Consider the following 25,216-nt stretch of genomic DNA (forward strand, 5'->3'; position numbering starts at 1 on the left):
TCTCTGAGTATGAGACCACAGTAAGCATGGAGGATTTTTTCTGCATCTGATGGCAGTACTTGTAAAATCAGTAGGAGTAAATTTGGGGTTTGCAGATCACAGCACTTCTTGCTTCACAAGCATGACCTTACTGGAGGCACAAAAACGTAAATTCTACTGGTCAAAGCAGCCCACAGCCTGATGCCAATCTCCCCCTGAAAAATTTCCTTCAGAAAAGAACTTTCCTTTTTTTGGTAATATTCCTGGGAAAATTATTTTGCTGACAAATGTGTTCATCTGACTGCATTTGCTTTTCCATATCTGTTACATTTTGATCTAAGTATCTGTTAGGATGAGAGCGTGCATTACTCTGTCTGAATCAGATGAGATAACTGCGTTGAAAGCTGGAGAATTTGCTTCTCTGCAGTTCTGCAATGAATCATGCATTCAGAGGAAGGAAATCAGTAGCCACTGTACTTGTTTTGCCTCTTCTGCCACTGTCTTGGCCAAACACACTCTGTTCCCTTGCCCCTTTCATGGAAGAGCTGTTTCCTGCACAGGAACCTATTCCTGTTTGCAACATACTTTATCTGAAAAAGAAAAATCATGCCAACATTTACAGACATTTCTTTCCTAACCTAATTCTCTTCCATGATGAATCAACCTTTTTTCTCTGTTCTGTGATCCTCCCCACATTTCCCCCCATTAAGAGAAGCTTTCAGGATGAGCTTTGGTGACTTTGCTGAAAATAAAATATTTCTATATATAACTACTGCATTGGATTTCAAAACCAGACCTGAAGATCTGGATATCCCATTCTTAGTGGATTATTATATGAACTGCATATTCTTCATACCAGTAAAATTGGCTTCCTATCTTCCAAAAAATTATATACAATTGTATTCCTGTAACTTACCTGTCCATGAAAAATTAGCCATATTATAGCAATGTATCAGTGCCAAGGAAGGGCAGAGAAATCTTTGAAAAGTCGATGAAAACACACACACACACACAATCCCCCCCCACACCTCGCTACCCACTGTTACATGGAGAAAGGGGGGTTTTGTTTACTTTTTTTTTCTCTGAATCTTACTGATGGGTTCTCTGCATGCAGTTGGGTTCATTAATTGTTCATGAAGAAGGTTCACAGGTCCAATATATGATCTTGGTTTACAAGGAGTAGAAGTTAAAGCACGAGCTAACAGACTACAAAAAGAAAACCAGAATTAAACACTCGCTTAAGATACAAATTGCCAAATTACTCCTGCAACAATTATGAACAAAACCCCACACTAGCATTCAAACACTTGTTCCTATGACCTTAACCTCACACAGCTGATTGTTCACAAGTTAAGCATTTATTGGATGACAAAAAAAAATTAAAAAGATAGCCAGGGTAATTACTGTCATTAGAGATCAAGGATTTACCTGTACTTATATTGTCGTGTCTCTGCCTAGTGAGAGACTTCATCTCACTCGGTACTTTCACTTTGCAGGATGATTGTAGTACAGCTTCATTATTTTTGCATAACATTTCTGAACTCTCAATGTTTACAGTCAAGATACAGAGTGTTTGAGTCTTTTAAGTCCATGACCAGAATTTGGTTAACTGTAGGTGTGGGTTCACATATTGGTTACAGTGTATGTATAGTCACCTGTATGAGAGAAAACAGGATTTTTACTCAAATTTACCATACACTGTGCTCCTAACAGAGCATTTGCTTCCCTATTAAGCTCTGTATTGAGACTTTGTGCTCTGGGGCCCTCCAGCAGTGACCTTCCTTAACAACCTCAGTTCTAGACAATTTGTAATATCATTTACTCTTTCACAGCTCAGGCCTTCACAGGCAAACAGAGGAACTGTTTGCACACAAAAATATTTTTGTAATTTTTAGGATCTTCTTTGGAAAACAGCTAAATGCAGTTGTTTACCCACTTAGGTATTAAACACACATAAATCTAGAAATTGAAATTAACTTAGGACCGTTGTTATCTACTTACAAAATCAGTAACAGTTAAATATATGCTTCTTAGTGTGAACTTTATTTATTAGCTCCATTTTGGAAACTGAGCTTGTATGTCACCACTAACCATGATGCTATTTGTGTAGGACAGCCCAGGGTGGGAGCATGGGGGGGGTAAAGAGTGCAAAGTGACTGAAGTAAGAAAGTAATGAAGTGTAAGAAAAAAACACAACCAATTATTCCTGCAAAGAGGAGATATCAACATTTCTAAGCTTCATATTGATACTCATTCTAATTCCATCATCTGCACAGCAAAGTGTTTGATCTGGTTCATTCAACGTGATGGCTACAAAAAAATTCCAACCTACCCTGATTCACAGATTACAAAAGGGCCTGTTTGATGCTAAGCAAGCAACACTGCACACGAAAATGGGGAGCGGAAATTAACATTTTTACACAAGTTCCAAGCTATTAATTCCTTCCGTTTGACACTGAGAAGCTGTGGAGTCTCCCTCACTTGAGATATTCCAGAACTTTCTAGACACAGTCCTGTGCCATGTGCTCTGGGACAGCCCTGCTTGAGCAGGGAGGCTGGACCACATGACCCACTGGGGTCCTTTCCAAGGGGACTGATTCTGTGATTCTGGGACACAGGCAGTGTCCCCACACCTGATGCCTATTTGCCAAAGATAATTCTATGCATCTCTTTGATTTTGAACATGTTGCAATGATGTGAGTCACAAGGAGCAGAGAATTTTATGACAGAAGTATATTTTGAGTGATGACTCTGTTTAGAGTATCATGAATGAGTGTATTAGGTTGCTCAAGGAATCACTGGCAAAGGTATTGGTAAAGCAGGTTTAATATAGAAGTGAGAGTGTGAAAAAGTTCATCGGCAAAGTTCACTCTATTATTTACTGGATAGTTAGACCACTCAGAAAAATCAGACTAAAATCTGAATCAATCAACCTAAAAATAAAATCCATTTTCAATTATATACACAGAAGCTGGGGATGGGAAAAGGGTAAGGATGGGAAAGAGTAAGGATTAAAAGGAGTAAGGGAGACTTTCCTATCGAATAACAAGGTTCAGAGTGGATGCCCTTGCCAAAATGAATCTTGGACTTGACCAAAGGTTTAGGCCTAAAGGGTTTAATGTCACTTAAACTTAACAGCACTCAACAGCACACAATCAATAGCCTAATTTAAACAATTTGACAGATTATTCTGTAGAATTTACTACAAGCACAGCAGTAACTCCCTTACAGGTCAAACTTACAGATCTGAAGTACCAAAGCATCTAAGAGAGCATCATTCACAGCACATTTGCTATAGCGTATTCACCCTTGTATGCACACAGACCCAGAGGAGTATCTACAAGGTGTATACCTGTGAAAAATTCCCTCCAAATTCAGTGAAGTACTCACGCGGGATGCCTTCACGCCTTCTCAAGGGGTGAAGGGTTCAGCTGTGAGGAGGTTGGGGTCAGCGTTCGCTGTGATCCCCGAGTATTGTTCACGGGCTCCGAGAGGTGCCTGCTCCAAGGGAGATTTCTGGTGACAGCCCACAGTTGTCCAGGGGAGTTCAAAGGGTCCCACTGGACACCATTGTTTTTAGGGTTGCAAGAGAATTGGCTTCAGCTACAGCAATTTCCCACATCAGGGCCGAGGCCTAATGAGCATTTCTGAAGTCAGTGCAGCTCGAGGAGGCAGCAGGAGAGATGCGCCACCACAAAGAGACAGATTATATTCTGAAACGCAGAAAAGGGTGGGAAAACAGGACAGGTCCAACCCACTCTCTAAGAAACTTTGTAAATAGATTTAATGGAAAAGAAGGATTGACAGTTACTCAGAAAAATTTGCAGGCAGTAAAACGTTGGAAATACCAGAAATGGAAAATTCTGTGGGAATGAGATGCATTCAGATGCAACCAGAGCAGCATTCCAGACCTTAAGGACTGGGAGGAAAGTGGTGAGGGTCCCTACAAAGCAAAAAGAGAAAGGTGTGAATGGATTATAGGGAAAAGAGACTGCAAACAATTTTTTTTATATCTTCATCTTCTTCCATGTTCAGCTATTAAAGCCTGACAAGGAGTTCTTACCATATGTTCGTCTGCTAGCTAGAGAATCAACCCAGCAGTAATTGTGCATGCTGCTATGATTCATAGAATTATAGATACTCATATCTTCTAGCACTTCGAATTTCACTGTAGTGAAGGACAGAAAAATCTGGTATCAATAGATGAATGTTAAAGAGAAGAATGAAACCAAAACATGCTGCATGTGCATCCTATTACACTACTAAAAAAGAAATGAAAAAGCAGAAATGTGCAATATATTCTACTGAGTGATGCTCATCATAGAATAGTTTTTCAGAAATAGAAATGAGACCACAGATAACTATAGCGTTGTCTGCTATTACTAAGAACATACACCAGTCATTTGCACCAGAGCTGGAGGAAAACTGTTAGATCATAGTTCACACCCTACAGATGGAATAAACTATCTTTTGCTGAAGAACTTCACAGATATTAAAAAGATGATATCATCTGAGATCCATCTCCAAAAGCTACCAATTACACAAAACACACCCTAAACTGACTTTAGTGTATCTGTTGAAAATGTCACTGGAAATGCTGCATGGAAAGAGACAGTTGAGTTTCCAGCTGCTTATAGAAGTTCTAGCAAAGAAATACCACTTCATTTTTATTTTCCATTTAGAATAAACTATATATAAAGTCAGGTCTTTGTATGAACAATTCCTCAAAAAAAAAGACTATAAATTAGAACATTCATCTGTCGACTGATTCAGCTTGGAAAAAGATGAAACAAAGAATTCACTTTCCAGGCAAGGCAATTAAGCCTGATTTGTACTTGAAAATACAACAGGAATCAAAGTTTAAAAGTTCGCCTTTAAGGGGAAAGTTTACACAGACTGATTACTTTGAAATTTCTCTGTGATCTGACCAAGCCAACTTCTCGCTAGTGTATCAAATGTTACAGATACAAACCTTTCAAGGAAAGCAAAAGACTCTAAATTTTTTCATTATGGGTTAAGAGCACACAATGATGAATCAAAAAGGCTAGGCTAATCTCAGGAGATCTCGAGATTGCTCTCTCCCAGAATTTATAGATGGCTTGTGTTGGAAGGAACCTTAAAGATCATCCAGTTCCAGCCCCCCTGCCATGGGCAGGGACACCTTCCACTAGGCCAGGTTGGTCAGAGCCCCATCCAGCCTGGCCTTGAATACTTAGAGGGATGGGGCATCCAGAGAACTTTCAGCCTGTTCCAGTGCCTCACCACCCTCACAGTAAAGAGTTTCTTTCTCGTATCTGACCTGAAGCTACACTTTTTCAGTTTGAGGTCATTCCCCCTTGTCCTATCACTTCATGCCCTTATAAAAAGTCCCTCTCCAGCAATCCTGTACCTTCAGGTACTGGGAGGTGGTGGTAGTGGCTTCTCTCTCCAAAATTGCTCCTATTATATCCAAAAACTAATTTAAAATTTTTTTTCAGAATTTCATTATGTAAAAAATGTAGGAGGGGAAGTCTATGACTTGCCAGTCACATCACTCCCAGTTGTGCAAGTCAATGGTCAGACAAAACCTTTTTTTTTTATTTAGCAAGTTACAATTGTTAGTACAAATTTAATCTGCAAAATTGCAGTAGTCCCCGGCCATATAACTAAAAACCTCATGAATTTTCTCAAGTCAAAGGTGGCCTTACGTACTTCAATACTGAATATTATTTTAGAATTTGAACTAGCCCAAGACAGAGGCCAAAGAGATGGCATTAGGAAAGAAAATATGTTTGTGAACTCTAAGGAGGATCAAAACCTTCCCATAAGCGTCAGAACAAGTATGACCAGAAGAGGTGGAAAAATACTGAGTGTGTAAAGCTCACATTTTGAAGCAGAAAAGCTACTGCTTTTCACAGATATTCTGGCACTAAAGCAACACCAGGATTACCTTAAACAAATACAACCATGACAAACCTTCTTAAGACCTTCATTGGCCAGCTATAGATCCAGATAGCATCAAACCCACCTGACTGGGCTTTTTAGTCAGAGCTGGATGACTATCCTTAGATCTACATCCTTCCTACACAAGGTGAAAAGGAGTTGAAGGGAAGCAGAGTAAATAATGGGACTTGCCCTGAACAGGAAAACTCATGCCCTGGGTCAGAAGTTATCTGGGGCCTCAGCTGTCACTGCTGTCCCACAACACACAAAATTAAGTCTGTGTTTTCCTAAGCATGTCCTTGCCATCATCCCGGCTCTTTGGGGGTGGGTCTCTCATCCCTCATATAGTGGATTTCCAGTGGTGCTTTTGGCCAGAGAGAGCCTTATTGACAGTACACTTGTTAGACTACTGGTTCCAAGTAATTTTATTCTTTTGGGTTTTTTTTTTTTTAATTTCTTTACTGCAGGACGCCATCATTTGAGCAAGGAATGGAAATCAATGTGTGTACAAAGCCTGAGCATAAAGAAGCCATTATAATGTCTTTTGGACTGGGTTTGGGGGCTCACAGAGTTTCAGAGGTGAAGTGTCTGGCTCAGCCTTTGCAGGTTGTGAGGTTGAAAAGAGAGGCTAAGGTGCATCACTGGCTTTAATTGCCCCAACCACAGCATCCCCTGGCTGGCAGTCACCGCTGGAGAGGGCCCAGGACACTTGCTGTCTCAAAGCAGGGTCAGTTAAAGCTGTTCCTCGATAGAAAAACATCCACAGGCGCTCTGGCAATCAATTCCAGTGCTTGACCACCTACTCAATGAAAACTTTCCTTCTGTTTTTGTGGAATTGTCTGCATTTCAATGCATACCCACAGCCTCTTCTTCTCTGCCACTGGGCACCACTGAGAACAGGCCGGCTTCATTTTCTTTACTCCCCCACCAGGTAGTTAAAGACATGGACAGGATGCCCCTGAGTCAGTAACAATGCCGCACGCCTGGCTCCCCCGAGCTGAAATGGCTCTAGACTCAGACAGGCTTTGAGATACCTGACTTTCAAGATAAGCCCATAACTTCAGTCACCATCAGTGTCTCCTTTCCAGTGTTGCTAACTTGTCTCTGAATGAAGAGTAGGTTTATCCTCCCCAAACTTCACAAGTAAACTGGTGTTTGAAATAAGGTAGTTCGCATTATTCACACAGCACACATTATAAAATTACTTGATACAAAAACAGAAGACACTCAAGATTTTATTGCCTTGTCAGATGTACAAAATTTATTTATGCTATTTATCAAGTGTTTAAATTTACACATAAGACAAACACTTTAACTTCAGGTCCAATTGTTCATCAGTAAGCCCTACATCAGAACACCCTTGACACTTCCAAGGACAATTTTTACAAGACGCTTAGAACAGCAGAATATCATAAATAACGGCCAACTTCACAAGCCTGAGGGTCACTATCTCATCACTGTTTCTCTGCTGAGTATAACCCACAGAATAGAGGAAGCCTTAAAGCCATTTTAATCCCCAAACACTATCACTACTGCACTCAAGAGCATTTAAATCACACTGCCCTGCTTTACACCACCAAACATTACATCTAGTTTTAAAGATTTATCACAGCTTCCCCTAACAAAATGACTTTTTTTTTAAAACATTACAAGAGAACTGTGCATCAGAACAACTGCAAAATACACAATCATCCATTTGGCTTGGTTTTACAATAAAAATAATAATCGGTCATCTATTTGCTAACTTCAACTCTTGTGTCTTACTCCTTACCCCTCCCTCCTCTACTTAGAAAACTACACTAGATCAGGCAGTTCAACTGTAGCACTGAGGTAGCATATTTTAATTGAACAGAGTAATACGTTTGATACTGTGCCTCCTCTCCTTTAAAGCACAAAAAAAAATCCCCACAGTTTCTCAACATCTTTGGAGAAGAAGGCATATAGTTAATTTCCAACAGCCACTCTATTTTGAAATCAAAGCACAAAGCATCTCTGAATGGTGGACACATTATACCAGCTTGAATGAATGAGAACATATACAAGAAGAAGGAAATATGTCAGTTTTATTAGAACGAGGGTTACATTTTAGCCCTATGGCACCTACTGTTCCCTATTATGAAATGCATCTTTACAGTCCCTGAAACTTAATTTAAAAGATGAGGATCCTGAAAAAGGGCAGCTGTGCTGCTGTTCTGAATGATTTTCACACTATTGGCAGAAAGAGCCAAATAATTGCAACAAAACCAGATGAAATCAAACGGACCTAATATAAAGTCAATAGGAATTAACAACATGAGTATACTAAAAGAATCAAAGTTAAGGCAGAAGGTATGACTGAATGAACTGAGAGCACTTTCCATTTACTTAGAAGTTATAGCTGAGATAGCCTTAAAAATAATTAAAGAAAAACCTACACCCTCCCAAAACAAACAAAGAAACAAAAACACCAACAAAAAAAACCCAAACAAAAAAAAAAACACCACTCAAGAGTAGAAGCTTAATTTCCTAACAAATTGAGAATAACAGTAATTCAGCTTTGCCCTTCTGGGTAAAAGCTTTAAAAGACTAAGCTGAAGTCAAGCTGTACTCAAGACTGCAGCCTTAATTTCTAGACTGTTTATTAAAGCAACTCTTACAGACATACCTGTATATTTAGAGGGAATAATAAACAGTGATCCTAAAGAAGAGTAGTAATTTCCTGCTCTGCATGCCATGCTTGTACACATAGGCTTGTAAAACTCTGCTGAATGGTACACAATCCTCACCCAGCCCCAGGCTGGATCTTTGAATTCCTCCCTCCATCTTTCACACAGGAAAGCAAAAATTTTTACTGAAGTTAAAATCCCTTGAGTTAGCTGCATGCATAGGGGAAATTGGGTTTTAACACAAGAAAGCAGACTGAGAATGTAACCAGGCTGACTGATAAATAAACTCCTAAGGAAACACCCAAACAGCTGAGGGAAAAATGCACAAGCTATAATGACCAATTCAAGCTGTTTATGAAGGCATTGATGTTAATCTTTCAAGTAACCCATAACGCACTCAAACACCTGTTATTAAAAACTTAAGGCTCTTATGAATACCCTCTTACATATAAAAGGAGTATTAAACAGAAGGAACTTGTTTACAGTAAATACAAACATCTGAAAAATCTCTGAAACCTATTTATACAAATACTAATAAATTCTTTAATATTTTGTACAACTAGAAGGTGCACAGATTGGCATTCAAGCAGTCAATGCTGGCAAACATCTGTCAGACAACAACATGATTTACTTGGATAACAATATAGTTTAAAATGCCATAAATTAAAAAATAAGTTAGTTCACATTTTTTCCCCAGATTTTATGTACATCTTAGTCTTTAATGAGATCGTGTAGCCTTCTTCAGAAGCTCAAGGTCTTTCCGACGGCTTTTGATTGCTCTGGCACAGCCATACTCTTCCAGTTGCAAAGGGATGTACTTCTCTATCTGAACGAGCCCATGCCCAGCAGGACTGGTCAACAGCTTAATCCAGGATGGCTTAATGTTTCCTCTGAAGCCCAGAAAAGCCAAGCTTCCTGTGACAAAAACAGCTCAGCATTACCAAACCAAGCTCACTGCAGCACAATACAGGACTGGCTAGGTAGGAAAAGGCATACTCCTCCGAAATTCCTTCCCCCACATTGTTCAGGACATTAATTCACACTCAGCTTCACATGCACCTCACATGGAAATAATGCTTTGCAATTTCCTTTTTCAATATTTAGTATTAAATTCCCTGAAATCTTAATTTGAAAACACAGCTAGCTAACTGGACAGTTATAAAACCTGCTTTCTCAGACACAACTTGTGCCATCACTCTAAACAGATGAGAGGTATCCCATCTGACCAATAAACTCATAATCCCTCAAAATACCAATAGCTTCTCATTTCTAGCTTCAAGTATTTTTAGAACAGGAAATACAAGGAAGGCACAGGATATTGCTTAAAAATAGATTTTCCTGACTGAGGCACAACATACAGGCTTTAGGAAAAAAAGCCTGGGACTCTTTTTGTGTGATCCATAGGCACAAAGAACTGCTCGTTACTTCTCCGTTTGCAACAAGCTTCACACAATGGGGTAAAGGGGTTTTCTGCCCCATCTGCTGAAGAGCTGCCCACCTCCTCGCTCAACAAGAGCTGACATACAGCAGCCACACCAGCGCAAACTGTCAACCACCCACTACCAGCTGCATCCTTCTCACACACCCCATGAGAAACCCACACGCCAACACAAAGACCAAGGTGCTGCTGAAGAAATGTGCAACATTTCCACCAACCATTGCTCTGAAGGTAAGGTGGTTTCACCGTCCCCAGGGACATTAAGGCTTCTGCTAAATTATTAGGAATTGCTACATCACCTCTTGTGCTCAGCAAAATGATAGACCTGCAACAGGAACAGTAAAGACACAGCACTTGTTACAAACACATTTTTTTAATATTCTGCTACATGCCTTTACAGCTAGCTGCCCTTGTAGTCCAATTCCTTACGAGTACTTATGACATGGAAACAGTCAACCCTTTCTGAAAGCAGTACTTAGAATTTCTTAGTTTTAAACTGGCTTTAACTTCAGAATCATTGGAAAGCGTTATTTAAACACTGTCTAATATTTTGAATCAAAAAAATCAAGTTTAGATATTGATGCAAAATTAGAAATTTAAAGTGCTGATTTTTTTCTGATTTTCTGATTTTTTTTTAACTTTCTATCTTTATTTAGCGATTGAAGAATTTTCTCCCTACAGGGAGAGAATAGTATATCATCTTTCACGTAGTCCTTGACAGTGTCCTTATTAAACAAAAAGTTAATTCTTGTTCTAAGCAAAGGACTGTTATTACATGATGTTTTCTTAAAGGAAATTATTTTTGAGAAAAAAGATAGGCAACACCATAAAATTTTAAGTGTGAAAAATCTGCTTAATTTTCTTAAATAAGGCTAAACTATCCAATAAATTGCCCCTATGTTTCTCCTTTTGCCTCAACTTAGACATGTGTTTTGTTCACTTTCAGTGCTCGTGTACCATTATCTAAATCCTTGTCAGAGAGCAGAGCTACAGCCTGCAGGACATACTGGAAATGAATGATCATTGCACATACCTTTGTGGAATTCCAGATTTTAAATATCCATCTACATGCCTAATGTCTACTCCAGAAAATAATTTGTTTCCTAACACTGTGCCAGTGCAGGCATCCACCACAACAGTAAGTATTCCATTATCTTTGAAGGAAAACATGGTATCATTGACCTGAATATGAAGAAAAAAGAGAGAGAAAAGGAAGTTAATATGAAGCAAACAGCAATTCTACTGCACTCAGTGTTAATCTTATCCTAGTTTAGACACAGTAATTTCCTTAAAAATACTTGCTTCTCCTTACCATCTCTTCAATTTCCCCTTTGAAAGGAGACTGCTTAATGGGACTTCAGAAATTGCATGGGAGTCTTAAGTCTGTAGCTTCTATAGGAATATTGCACCTTCCAGCTGACTTACTACCTGCCTCAGTCATTGCTCCTGCTTTGGGAAGCTAAAATTCAGATACTGAACGCCTTTGACAATAATACAGTTAATTGATCCCTGCAGCAGACTAGCTCCAGCCCAGTCTCTTCCTACTGAGTGCTCTTACTGCTTTGGATATTCCTGGAGAAGTTTGCAGCTGCAAAGGTTAACCTGCTCATGGTGTCATGATAACTGAAGGTTCAGTCAGGCCATCAGTGACACTGCAGAACGTGAGGCATGTGCAGACCAAGCTCTGTGGTGTGAGGGTGTCTGCAAATGTTATTTCACCATCATGTGCAAGTCTACTTCGGCATCTGAATGGAAAAGTGAACTAAACTACTTTTTATACAGTATCACATCACTGGGTTTATTTGGGCCACATCAGAACAAATACAGAAATCTGATCCTTTAGTAATAGCCACGTAGAGGACTTTAGCAAAGCTTAATGGCTTGTGTGACCCATCCCATTAAGTTGCTAATCTGTTTGCACAAGGACAATTTCAATCAAATGGATTTAACTAACAAATTGGTTATGTGTTCTGTTTATTTCCAAAACCAGCCATAACTGTATACCAACACAGATTTAAACATGAAACTGAACATTTTAAACTCTGAAGGGAACATTTTTCTCTTCAGCAGGTAGGATTCAAATATAAAAATGGAGCTTTGAAGCCTCACTTTCCAATGTTGAAACACCAGCTTTTTGACTTTGTTTTTTAAACAATGAACCAATCTTTTCATTCAAGTGAAGAAAACTGAGGTCTGCATTATGTAGAGCTGTACAACTGTTATAATAAAAACTGCTGTAGTGATATTTAAGAAGAAAACCATAAAGAATACTTACATATATAAATGCTTGCTGACCTTTGCTTGACTCTTTTTCATCAGATGAATTAATCTGCACAAGGAGGTAGTTTTTGTGAGGATCACTGGTGAATGCCATCTGGATATCAAACAAAAAAGTTAAGTACACATACTGATGTTTCTTCAACACTTTATCATGCCAGTTTACAACAGACAGCCTGTGCTCCAAAGCAAATGTATCCATTTGTCAGCAGCACTATTTATGGTGCTAGTAATCCTAATAAATATAATGATACATAGTGCAACCTATTTCATCCCGTAATTTCAATATTTTTCTCAAGTTTGTATAGCTGCAATAGTTTAAAGTTCATGCTAATAAGCAAAGATCCAAACAGAAAGAAGGCTGGCCATGTAGATCTCTGCAGCAAAGCTCTCCATGTAGCACAGACAACACTGCAGTGCAAGACACCAATCCACCTACGTCCCTTTTCCGTAGACTTGGAGCAAGAGTTGAACAAAAGAAGAAAAAACCCCCTGAAACCTTTGTGCTACAGAAAGGACCTCAAGCCTTCAAGGAGTCCAAGAAGATTAACAAGCAAATTAACTAAAGATTAAATTAAGCAAGATTAACCACTGCAAATTGCTAAGTGCAGTATTCTGTGCTGAAAGACTGAAATTTGGATTGAATTGAGTAGACAGCATCACAAATTTAACAGTTCATGAAAGTTTCTGTTTATTTTACCTGAGTTGTGCCACATTTTGTACATGATACAGTAGTTTTTTCTGGCATCTGCTTTATGACGGTTGGTACTTGGTAGTACTTTGGGTAAGCTTTTGCCATGCAATTACTTATCCGTTTTGATGAATCTTTGGTCACAATCTTGATCCTTTCACATCCCTGAGATGAGCAATAACTGTGACCATCCCTATTATATTTGGCTTGAAGAAATAAAAACAGTAATCTACACAGAAAGGGGAAAAATAATATAAATTAACTGGCGAAATAAAGACATTTATATTCAATCTTAACAGCTGTAGTTCATGATTTTCAGAAGCAGAGAAACCACAGTTTTCACTTCTGCACTACTATCTAAATGTTTCAAAGTATTAACAGTTTACTAGAGTTAGGAAATCTCTAATGACTTATCTAAAATTCCCCACAATTAAAGGACACATCAATATAAATGCAGATGCTTTGCAGAGAAGAACCAGTCCTCGGATCAGTGGTTTGCAGGAAACAAAAACTGAATTGCAGAGCATGAATTTTTTCTTTGATCACAGATCTTTGCAGACACGCAGCAGAAATACTCAGTTTCACCCAGCAGCACTGAAGAATACAGTTGTGCTGCTTCAAATGCCTGGAAATGCAATTTAGGGTGTTGTGTTCAATAATGTTCACAGAAGACTGGTAGTTCTTCTATTACATATTAGACTGTTATCAGAGCAGCTCTTACACAAAGCAATATAAATGTCTGTTCAAAACATTCGAGTATTTATTACAGACAGGCACAGCAGCAGGTAATGGAACAAAATAAATAAGAGAACAAATTATAAATTTAGAAGCAACGCTTGCAAAACACACAAGTGATGTACACAGGACTTATTGAAAGTTGACTTTCTCTGAAACCTCTCAGAAGGATCTTAGTGGCCTCTGTCAGAAGTACTTTGGAAAGAGAGACTAGGACTTTTGAATTCTTTTGAGACAGCTGAAAACAGATTAGGATTTTCAGAAATATAATTTTTAAATGTCAGAAGATAAAGTTTCTCGGAAATTTTTAGAATTTTCAGTTTAACAAGAAAATACACATTTTCTCTGAAGACTAAGAAATTAAATCCTAAAAGGCACTGCTCTGCAGCACACCAGATACTATATTTTCCCCAGACATAAGGTAGGAAATATCTTTGGCAACTGTGGTGCGCTTGAAAAGTATTTCAATGACAACCACAGTACTTTGGAGATTTAAAGACACATAAACATTCTTCCAAAGGGTTTTGGGGTCCTTCTCAACAGCTTTCCTCTTATGCAGGTGTCTCAACCAGCTACTTTTAACATTATAAAACTGGACATTTCAAGGTTAAACAACATCTTCCAGTAGAGTCAAATTACAAGAGTTACCCAGTACTGTTGTCAAAGTAAAACCTCTTGTCTGATCGATTCTTTTCAAGCTCCACCATTGAAGATACAGGTGTGTAGCGCTCCACCTTGCTTGACAGAGCAGATGACCGCCTTTGAAAGGCTTCCAATACTATAAGAAAATCTGTCTTTGGTTGGTAACAAAGACCAACACGAATCCAGTCGTTCCTAAAACCAAAATAAAAGGCATGAGTCCTTGTACGAACAGTTTAGGTGTCAATACAGAGCAAAGAGATCGCTCCAAGAAAAAGAAACAGGAACACAAAAAGCTCCTAAATCCCCAACCAGATGATTGAATCTGCACAGACTTTCATTAAACGCTTTCGTAACTCTGATTCTCTCAGGATATATTTGATTATATACTTCAGAAATATTTAATAAGTTTATCTGCCAACAAAATCAGGTATGATAAACTATTCAACTGCAATTCTGCAAACTTTACTATTTGTACATTTTCTTCTCCAAAGGTGTTTGCTTAAAGACAACGTACTGGACAAGTGTTTAACTTCAGGCGCAGGTCTATTCATACTCAGTATCTGTAATTACTTTTCATACTTTAGTATTTGTAATTATGAAAAAAAATCCCAAACCCAAGCTCTGGTCTTCCAGATGGCTGCAAACTCATGCACAGTAATTCTGTAGGACATAACTTCAGTACTGCCTTATGGATCAAAGCCACGAAAGAAAGTAAACATACTTGTTGAAGTTAATGAGATATAGATACGTGACATTTGGAGCTTTTCCATTCCAATGTATTGTATAGCCCTTTTGGAGCATCACTACTGGCTGGTATTGCTGAAAGGCAGCTGCTCTCTGATTAATACCTCGAAGAACCATGGGATTGCCTGGATACTCATCTCGGACGATAGTCATGGAAAGATTCTGTCCATTCCAGGTTTGGACGTAAACCTACATGATATTAAAGAGGGTGACAAGAGGTAGATTTGGTCTCTTTGCAAAAGAAAATGAAATAGTGAAGCACAGTCAGTACATTATTAACCAAAATGCTGCAATTTGATGTTCTGAGTTATGTAGTACACAGATCTCTCCTGAATAAAAGTCCTATCTAAAAAACTATAATAGATTTTTCCCATTTTACAGACCAAAAAAGGTATGTAGGAGAAAAAAGAGAATCAGCTATGATATTTGGCCACACAGAACAGGAACCAGAATGGGAATCAAGCCTGTAAGACTTGTATTCAGAAGGTGGTATTCAACCGCTCCAGGAAACAAAACAACAAACCAAACCCCTTAAAATCCACTCCGTGAAAAAAAACCAGACAGAACTGGAGTGGAAGAAGACACCTTCCATGCAAAAATGTTTTAGCAGATACAGCTGCAACACAGAACTCTTGGCAAACATACATGTTTATTTTTATCTTGCAGCATCTAATACTGTACCCTCAGTCTGCTGAGAGGAAGCATGATACATACACAACTGGCTGAAAAGTGTAATATTAATAAAAGCATTTTTAAAAGTCAAAAAATTTTGAAATCTGCAGACAGCTAATTCTCTATTTCTTACACTACCTGACTCCACAAAGAGTTCATATTATAGATTTGCCCCAAACAAAGCCAAAAGTACTAGCCTGTGCATAGTTCCCACTGCAAACCACTCCACTCCATTCTGTGATATTAATGCATTTGGGGTGTTGAATCAAGTAATTATCCATTCGGCCCACATAGGTATCCCTGTAGTCAGTCACTGAACCATCTAGATCATGAAATATTGAGTTCTTGTCACCATCCAGATCGCCTTCTTCAAACCAGGGACCAGGCTTTCCAAAGAAGGCTTTCAAAGAAACCTGACAACAACAGTAAAATTTTTTATTTTTTTCCCCAGGTGAAACACAGACTAACGTTTGTACCTTTGCAGAAAAACAGAAATTTGACAAAGCTGATTAAAAACTTCAAGGCAAAGATAGCAGAATCTTGCAAAACAGACATGCTGGGTCATGGCTCAGGTAATAGGCTCAGGCTAGCTCTTGCTTCTGAACAGTGTTAATATTTACTGCGGAAAATTAATTACTAAGGATGTACCAAACTTTACAAAAATTTCCTTTCAGCTTTACCGCAAGCCATGAATCATTTATTGTAACATATCCTACATCTCTCTTTGTACTGGTTTTTTGCTCAGGAGACAAAGGATACACTCTGGGTGAACTCCAGCCAGGAGATAAACTCTGGAGTAGGTATGCATAGAAAGGATGACCTACAGCTCTTGTCTGTGTATGTTAAATACAAGAAAAGAAAACCATTTACAAGACTTAAGGGAAACTTGTAATAAACTTACGTTTGGACCAAACTTCACAAGAGAAATGTTATTTTTTGGAGTCATCTGCCATGGATTTTTCATCAAGAATCCAACTGCACTGGTAAATCTATCTGGAGTTGGCACAAAGTTTTTGAATGTGCACTTGGTAAGGTGAATAGGTCCATCATAAATCTGAAAGCCTCTGATTGGAAATGTCCTGTTGATGCAAGCAAATATATTTATACCATCCTGTAACAAAACGCATGATACGCTTGAATCTGTGTCAAATACATTTCCTCGCAGAGAAATCAAGAAAGCAACAATTAGAGAACGACTCGCAGATAGATTTTAGTAAAGGAAATATGGCTTCTGCGCTTCTCTAATGAGTCAAAAAATCCCCCACTCTTAAATTTTCCTGTTAGCAGAGATATCACTGGCCATTCGCAAATGTGCCCCTTTTCCAATATGAGAAATACAGCAGAAAAGTAATACCACCTACTCTTTGATTGATCACAGCAACTGGAAGTGACTGTAGACTGGAGGAAAGCAAACATCACTTCTAACTTGAGGAAGTAACACCCAGAGAATGGCAGGCTGGTAAGGCTTAGCTTGACCCCCAGGAAGATTATGGAGCAGCTAATCCTAGAAATCATTTACATGTACCTGAAGGACTGGAAAGTCATCAGGAATAATCAGCATGGATTCACCAAGGAGAAGCTGATAAACTTCTGTGATGAAATGACTGGCCTGGTAGCTTGAGGGGAGAGCAGTAGACACGGTGTACCAAAACTGCAGTAAGACTTTTGACACCGTGTCCCATACGATCCTCATGAAGTATGGGCTGGATGAGAGAACAAATAGCTGGGCCCAGAAGGTGATGGCACAGTCTCCTTGGAGACCAGTAACTGGTGAGGTATCCCAGGGGTCAATACTGAGTCCAGTCTTGTTCATTACCTTCACTAGTGATCTGAATGATTAGGCCAAGTATAGTCTGTGGGCCAAGTTTGCAGAGGGCACAAAACTGAGAGAAGCAACTGATGCACCAGAGGGTTGTGCCAACATCCAGACAGACCCTGACAGGCTGGAGAAATGGGCAGATGGGAACCTCATGAAGTTTAACATGGGGAAATGCAAGGCCTTGCACATTGGGAGCAACAACCCTTTGTGCCAGTGAAAACGACCTACAGGTCCTAGCGGAAACCAAATTAACCATAAGCCAAACAACGTGCCTTTGCCACAAAGAGGCAAAAGGTATCCATGGCTGCACTGTGAGAAGTGTTACCAGCAAATTCAGGGGAGTGATACCATTTTTTTCAGCATTGGTGAAGCAACAGCTAGAGTGGTTGTCCCCAGTACAAGGCAGATATGGAGATACTGGAGAGTGCAGCAAAGGGCCATAAAGACAATTAAGTCCCAGGAGCATCTCTCATGGGAAGAAACACTTGGAGACATGTTCAACTGGGAGCAGAAAAGGCTCAGGCAGGAATCTCAATGTATAGTATCATCTGAAGGGAGGGTGCCAAGAAGATGGAGCCAGGCTATTCCCAGTGACAAGACCAGGAGCAATAGGCACAAGATGAAACACAGGAGGTCCCTGCTAAACATCAGGAGAAACTTTTTCACTGAGAGGGTGACTGAGCACTGGCACAAGTTGCCCAGGGAAGTTGTGGAGAATCCATCCTTGAAGATACAGTAAAAACACTTGAATATGGTTTTGGAACATGAGCGCTAGGTGACATTTCTTGAACAGGGGATTTGGACAAGATGACCTCCAGAGGCCTCTTCCAACCTCAGTGGTTCTGTGATTCCACTCAACAAGACTGAATATCTCATATCACCACCACATTAACTTCTCCCCTTGAAATGTCTGAACAGCAAAAAGCTAGGGTGCCCTGGGCCCACTTCACCCTTTGTCCCACTTGGCCAAGGATGTGAGGGGCCAGAGCTTGGAGCCATGTGGGCACGGCCAAGACACTGCACTACTTGATACCATGTTACATCATGGCAAGAAGAGGAGGTGGGGGGAAAAGGACTCTCTCTCTCATTTCCTCAAGGGAGGGTGCTCCTTTTCCAGGGAAGCAGTGGAGTAACACTTTGTCCACTGGGAGAAATGTGTTGGGTGCTGATGGTCTGTTGGCCATTTTGTTCCTTGTCTTGGGGGGCCACCCAGTGCCAGGTTGAGTGGTAAGCATTTTTTTTATACATAAAGCACCTTCCTTCTGTATACTTTTGCTATTAATATTGTTGCTATTTCTCTTCATTTCCTTAACCTCATTGTTTCCAGTAAACTGTTCTTATCTCAGCTCGAGATCTCTGCCTTTTGTCTTTCTCACCTGTGGAGGTGGGGAAAGGGGAGTGGCTGCATGAGGCTCAATTTCCAGCTAGGCTTAAACCAAAACAGTCTTCTTCCGTATCCTGTGGCAGGAGTAGGACTTGGTACTATGTTAAACAAGCATCAGTGTAAGTCAAAGAGAAATGGGAAGGATCATGGTCACAAACTGTGATTTGTCACAGACAGATTGCAGTCTATAGTCCCAAACTGACCTTTGAAATTCTTTTACCTGAAAGCTCTCTTCCAGACCCAAATATCTTTTAAGACTAAGGTTTCATTTAAGTAGGATAATTTAAATTGCTACAGAATAGTAACCTGTGGGAACCTGCCTCAGCAAAAAGGTGAGAGTGACACAGCTGCACACATAGCATTAAAAAAAAAGATAGCATCACTTTCAATGGAGTCTTAATCTCTCACAGCTCAACCATGAAGAGTCTTTACATCTGATACAGAGAGTATTTCTTGTATTTCTACTCCCTTCATTCATGACATACTTACCGATTTCTAGGCAGAGTGCGTGTCTTGTTGTCTATTCCTCCAGTTCCCACATATTTATTTTGTCCACCTTGAAACCCATAATTCTTGCTCTCCCCTATGAACAGAGACTCTGATACCTCCTGGCTGGCACCTTCATCATTTGGGAAGCTCCCATCACTATCAAAGCAACATCAGAGATAAGTCTTTAGCCACAACTCTTCAGCAGATGATAATACCAAGGCTACTTTTACTTCTCTAACAGTCCTCCTCAAGCAAAGCAGTATAGACTTCACGTACAATACACAAATAAGATTTAATCATTAACATTAATAGAGGCTAACTCCTTGAAATGTTCAGCAGAGCCAAACATTAAAATTTCTAACTCCCTTTGTAGTGCAGCACTTTTTTATTTACAGCCCACTTTTGCAATCTTAGAACCAGTTTGTCATAATCTAAATAGCAGCAATTTTAGCTCACTACCTAAGTTACTTGATATTTTTCATTAGAAAAAGGCTAAATGCTCACCCCCTTTCTTTTCCATTACTCACTTTCAGCTGGAAAATAAAATACTGCCCAAGGAATCATGCACTACCAAGAATACCTGGATAAATACAGCCTTTCTGGTAAAGAGGCAGCAAACTGTGGTGTAAGCCAAGCACAGGTTGAACTGAAGTGGAAACTTCGGCAGCTGTGCCAGTTTACAGCCTCTATAACATCATCTGCATGACTGGAAATACAACCTGGCCCCAAACCGAAACTGCAGCCTTATGAAAGTATTTCTATTAATTTGAATAAATACATGTAGATTTTCTAAGCTTCTAAGCAAGGAAACACAGAAATTATTAACAAAGTACTCACCTAGCAAATGTCAAACCTATTCCATTGTCTGCAAACCTACAAGAGAGCCCAAAGCATCAATTGTTTCTTCTGAATTATCCTACAATTGGCTAATATAAGAGCACATCCTGCTATGCATTGAAAAAAGCTTGAATTTTTCTATTAATGGAACTTACAACCACCACACACTTAACTTTTCTAAAAGCACTGTTGTAATTAATTGTTAAGTAATTAAATAATTTTCTACACATTTTAAGCAGGACTTGAGAGCTTCAGCGAAACAACGGAAATCCCAGTCTGAACTGACTGTCTCTACCAATTCTTAGGCTTCTTTTTACTACAGTTGTTTTTTTGCTGTTTAAGGCAGGTTCTCATCTAATCACATATAAACTTATTTGAAGTAATAGGATGGTATGAAAGCTGGTCATGATATTGAGAAGTTCCTCAAGTTAACCATCAACCCCCTCCTACAATCCTGTTCTAATGTCCTTTCATAAACAAAGCTTTGGGGAAAACTTAACAGCATGCAGCAGTTTGCTTCCGAATACCTACCCAGAGTTTTGAATGAGGATATCCCCTCCCCTGACCCAGGCCCCATGATCATTGTTTTTGAAAGAGATTAATCTGTCAATCAGGGCAGCAACTCGGGGCTTTTCAGGGTCTGCATCTTGATGAGGTCGAAACCTGGGAGAGATAAACACTCAGTACAAGAAATTTTTTATTTTACATGTGCCATATATGTTGCTCTGAGTAAGCCTGAAAGATAAACACATCTGATGGGCAAATTCCACTCTGTTTCATGTCTAGAATGAAAGAAGCTAAAATCAGGTACAGGTCTGGCTCTCTATTACTAGAAAATTACTAGTCTTTGGGATATAATGAAGCAGGAACGTGAAACTTCTCTTTTCCAGTAACTCTCACAGGCTCTTGCTCAGTCTCCCTAAGTTTCTTTAGCTGCCTTTAGCCTCCCTTTATCCCATTTTTCTTTTTGCCCTTCCCACTTGTACTGAAGCATTAATGTAGAAGTTTGATGAAGGGAATTAAAAGCTCCTTGGAGGGACACACAGGGCTGACATTAGTTATGCAAGCACAGTCTGGACATTTGTATAACTGGTTCTTCAAATGTTTCAAACTCTTCTGACATACAGGAGTGCTTCCTCTTTAGGCATGCCTGAGACTTTTTTTTTAATTGCATTGCTACAAAGATGGTCTTGTACAGTAAATTATGACTGCAATCTAGTTTACATAGTAGGAAGAAACAATCTGATTAAGAATTGGTGACATTTTCACTTCATTTTCCCCAAGACCCCAGAGAAAAAAGTAATACATTTAAAAAAATTGCAAACAAGCATTTTGAGTGGGTAAAGATGTCTGCTACCCCAATCATCTAAAATGTTTTTGTTCAGATTTGGATCTGTCCCCTCCCTATCCAAGGGAGAAAGGGGAAACAGGTAAATATTAGGTTTTGATAGTCTCAGTCTTCTCAATTAACACTTAAACCCCTCCAGTCTGGTTCCATGTACAATGATTAGGGGCCTCACATAGTTATGCAGTGCCTCATTCCTTTTCCTTCTGCTGTGAAACACAACCCCATTTCATGCACCGAGTTTCTTGCATCCTCAACACACTACAGGCTCTCAGAGGGCATTTTGACCCTCTCAAGTTCCTCTTGACTACCTGTAATGACTGAGGTAAACCACAAGGGTTATATGGGCTTTTTGTCAAAACACAGAACTACAGGTTCATTTCCAAATTATGAAGTATTGAGTATCATCAAAATTTGGAACTTTCCTCTTTCCATCTGCAGCAGTCACTTAACTGTCCTTGTCCTAAACACAGGTCAATTGAAAATAAAGATAATCCTATGACCAATATTTTCAGTGCTAATGCTTAGTTGACACAATAAAATATTGACAGATAGAGTTATCCAATGCTTTCATTTAACCACTATCCCAGGCTATTTTATTTGAAGCTCAGGACAAGACTAACCAGGCACACTATAACCTGGAACTTTCCTAGACTTTCCATTACTTTCTCTCACTTTGTAAACTAAAGAAAATGTGGCTGATTGTACCACCTCTGCAAAGAGCCTCCAGTAGAACTGTACCACAGAGCTATGACTTCCAAGTCTAGAAGGAAAGGCAGAAACGTTCAGCAGTAGGAAAGGCAAGTGGATGGATTACTGAAGCCTTTTTCTAACCATTAGCTAAAACTGAGTCATAAATCAGAAGATCATGTTTTAAAGGATCCTTTTCCTATTAGCAGGAATTCCAGAAAACATTTTAAGCATGACAGTAGAGCATGTTTAAAACAATGTCTTCTAAGAGGATGAAAACCATCCTGAGCAAAAGCTCAGAAGAAACCCAAATCCTTTAAGAGACACCATCTCTGTTGTTTCCAAAACAGATGAATAAATGAGGGAAAAGAACATATATGAACTTACAATTTGGGTATAATTTATAAATTATTTTATTGTTTTAAAAGGGTTTTTCCCCATTTGAGTGTAAGAGCAGTCTCAAAACTTTGTCATTTTTCACTCATTTGAAAGAAAATATCCTTTACCTTGCATTGTTGTCCAAAGAAAGATATTCTCTGGGATCATCAGCACTAGCATTAGTTGTTTTAACACCCTTATCAATGAACAAACCAGCCTGAAATAAGCAAGGAAAAAAATTCATACTATCCAAAACTAAAGACAGAGTAAACATGGAATTTTTAAAATTTAAGCTTTGCATTCCATACACATGTTAGAAACTCTTAGATCTTTCAGTTTGGCTTTAATTGGCATATTGTCTAAGGGAAAACTAGCTGATTAATATAATAAACACATCTGTGCTAAAAGGAAAGGAATTATCTGTGATAAAGGAAAAAAAAAGAAAATGATCAAAGTTCACTTCTAATTTCTTTCACAACATCTATTTAAGGTTTTCCATTTATTACCAGATGCTGTTCTGGAAAATCTGGAAGCCAATCTTGTGGCGAAATCAAATTATTCTCATAAATGAAAATAAATAAATAAAGGAAAACCCAAAACCCACTGTGAAAAAGCCTTTGTATTTCACTTTACCTTTAATACTAAAGATTATTCTGGTCCAAGCAGTCACAAGCTTGAAACTCAATAATCCAGTATGAAATAAATTACTTGAGAAAATAATAGCATGAGGAAGCATTTGTGCTCTTTTACCTGAATTATATACAAATACCTACACTACTTTCACCTCTGATCCAAATTATGATTATAATTGAGTCTTATACACAAGCAGATTCTCAGACCTGCTGGTGGAGTTCTCTTTCAACACGGAGTTTTAGCAGACAAACTCCTACCCTTGTTTAAAGATGATACTAGCTGAAACTCTTTTCTTCACAATGCACTTCCCTATTCAGTATGTTTTAATTCCAACCTGAAAAAAATGCCCAAGAGTCCCAAACACACTGTTAACACAGCTTCCATAAAACATTGCATCACTTCTTGGTATCCCAGACAACCAACTGTCAAGCCACATCAGTTCCACTTGGCAAAAAAAAAAATCCAATAATGATTCTATGAGGTTTCATTAAACTATGAGACTCCTGCAGCAACCAACCACAAATAAGTATTTATTTACAGTTAGGTAGCTTTGTAAATGTCATTGTATTTATATATACACACAGCAGCTAGATTCCAAATGAAATACTTTAAGGACTTCAGCTGAAGTGAAACTTTAGCTGAGATGTGGAAAAGGTTTGAAATTCATAGCAAAACACTCCTCAATGACTGTAGGCCGAGAACTCCATAAGATAACTGTTGCAAATAACTGAGCTCCTGAAGGCAATATTGAAGCTTAATCTCTAGCCAGAGACTGCGTCACCATGTGCAAACACCTGAGTTACTATACACTGGAGACTCAGAAAAAGAAGTTGGAGCTACTGTAGCAAGCTATTAGATGAATCCTTACTATAATAAACTTTGATTCTTCAAGGATCAGCTTTCTTCGGAGTAGGAAACAAAGCTATAAAGAATAGCATCTGAAATGCTACTTCAGAGAAAAAGTATTTTATTAGGAGTATTAATTGATTTTAGTTGTTTGTATCTTAAAAGGATCTGAAACAGCAAATACTCAAAATGCAACTAGAAAATACACCCACACTGATTATAAATTGTTCTACAGTACAGTTCGAACACAGCACAAACTCTATCTCCTAATCAGCTTAAAATGCAAACAGACAAGTTCCAATATAGAATACTGAGAAATAAAAACTTCACTTTTTTTTTGAATAACATATTACATTACCTTAAAATTAGAATGAACCCTGTTGTTATAGAAGATTCCTAGAGGTGTAAGCTCTGATTTGGTTTCAATGGCTAAACTATGAGAATCTCCGGTAGCAACCCTGTGGAACAAATACCATATTCCAGCATCCTGCAAGTGAGGAGAGAATAATATTACTTGTAAGTGATTCTGATACTACTATTGGTGTTGATACATCTATGCACAGAAAAAGTATACAATAAGTTGAACTTGGATATTTTCAGTAAAGAAGCAAATAAAAACATAGCCCAATAGAAGTGCACCCAGTGGAATATATATTTTTAAAATAAAGTCTCCAAACAACTATTTAATCAGTGAAAAAGTGGGATTTTGCAAATAAGGCAGTATTCTAGTGGACAACATGAACTAAAAAGTGTTTTGCTTCTCAGTGAAGCCCTTTAACACCACATATCTAGTATTTCAAAGCAGAAAAGTGTCCAAGTTAATGTAACTTTTGTATTTCAGTTATGCCATCCCACTCACTAGATTTTCCTTTACTAGTAGATAATATTATTCACAGTAAGATACTCAAAATAATTCCTCCTCTCCTTATTGTTCCAGTCTGTTAAGGTTGGTTCATCCTTGTTCCCATGAAAATTTAAATGGCACAGCCAAAAAAACCCACAAGAGCTTTCAGAAGACAGAACAAAAGCACACCAAGAAATATGGCCAGT

At 38.7% G+C, this 25,216-nt stretch overlaps 1 protein-coding gene across 6 annotated transcripts in view; it reads right to left on the reverse strand.

Annotated features, from left to right (window-relative positions):
* Positions 1-7,134: 7,134 nt before the first annotated feature.
* The window catches only part of CEMIP2 (cell migration inducing hyaluronidase 2), a 51,180-nt gene continuing 33,098 nt past the window's right edge, over positions 7,135-25,216 (reverse strand). For all 6 annotated transcript variants that reach the window (XM_069000817.1, XM_069000814.1, XM_069000816.1 and 3 more), the window contains 14 exons: positions 24,525-24,653; positions 22,816-22,904; positions 20,806-20,937; positions 20,275-20,310; positions 19,438-19,593; positions 16,647-16,824; positions 15,943-16,158; positions 15,051-15,262; positions 14,336-14,521; positions 12,962-13,181; positions 12,260-12,358; positions 11,018-11,166; positions 10,203-10,309; positions 7,135-9,461 (listed from right to left, as the gene is read on the reverse strand). In XM_069000817.1, the coding sequence (XP_068856918.1) occupies positions 9,265-9,461; positions 10,203-10,309; positions 11,018-11,166; positions 12,260-12,358; positions 12,962-13,181; positions 14,336-14,521; positions 15,051-15,262; positions 15,943-16,158; positions 16,647-16,824; positions 19,438-19,593; positions 20,275-20,310; positions 20,806-20,937; positions 22,816-22,904; positions 24,525-24,653 (2,106 nt within the window). In that variant the 3' untranslated portion in view covers positions 7,135-9,264. The remainder of the gene's footprint in view (positions 9,462-10,202; positions 10,310-11,017; positions 11,167-12,259; positions 12,359-12,961; positions 13,182-14,335; positions 14,522-15,050; positions 15,263-15,942; positions 16,159-16,646; positions 16,825-19,437; positions 19,594-20,274; positions 20,311-20,805; positions 20,938-22,815; positions 22,905-24,524; positions 24,654-25,216) is intronic.

This window comes from Aphelocoma coerulescens (assembly GCF_041296385.1).
Source record: "Aphelocoma coerulescens isolate FSJ_1873_10779 chromosome Z unlocalized genomic scaffold, UR_Acoe_1.0 ChrZ, whole genome shotgun sequence".
Classification (NCBI taxonomy): domain Eukaryota; kingdom Metazoa; phylum Chordata; class Aves; order Passeriformes; family Corvidae; genus Aphelocoma; species Aphelocoma coerulescens.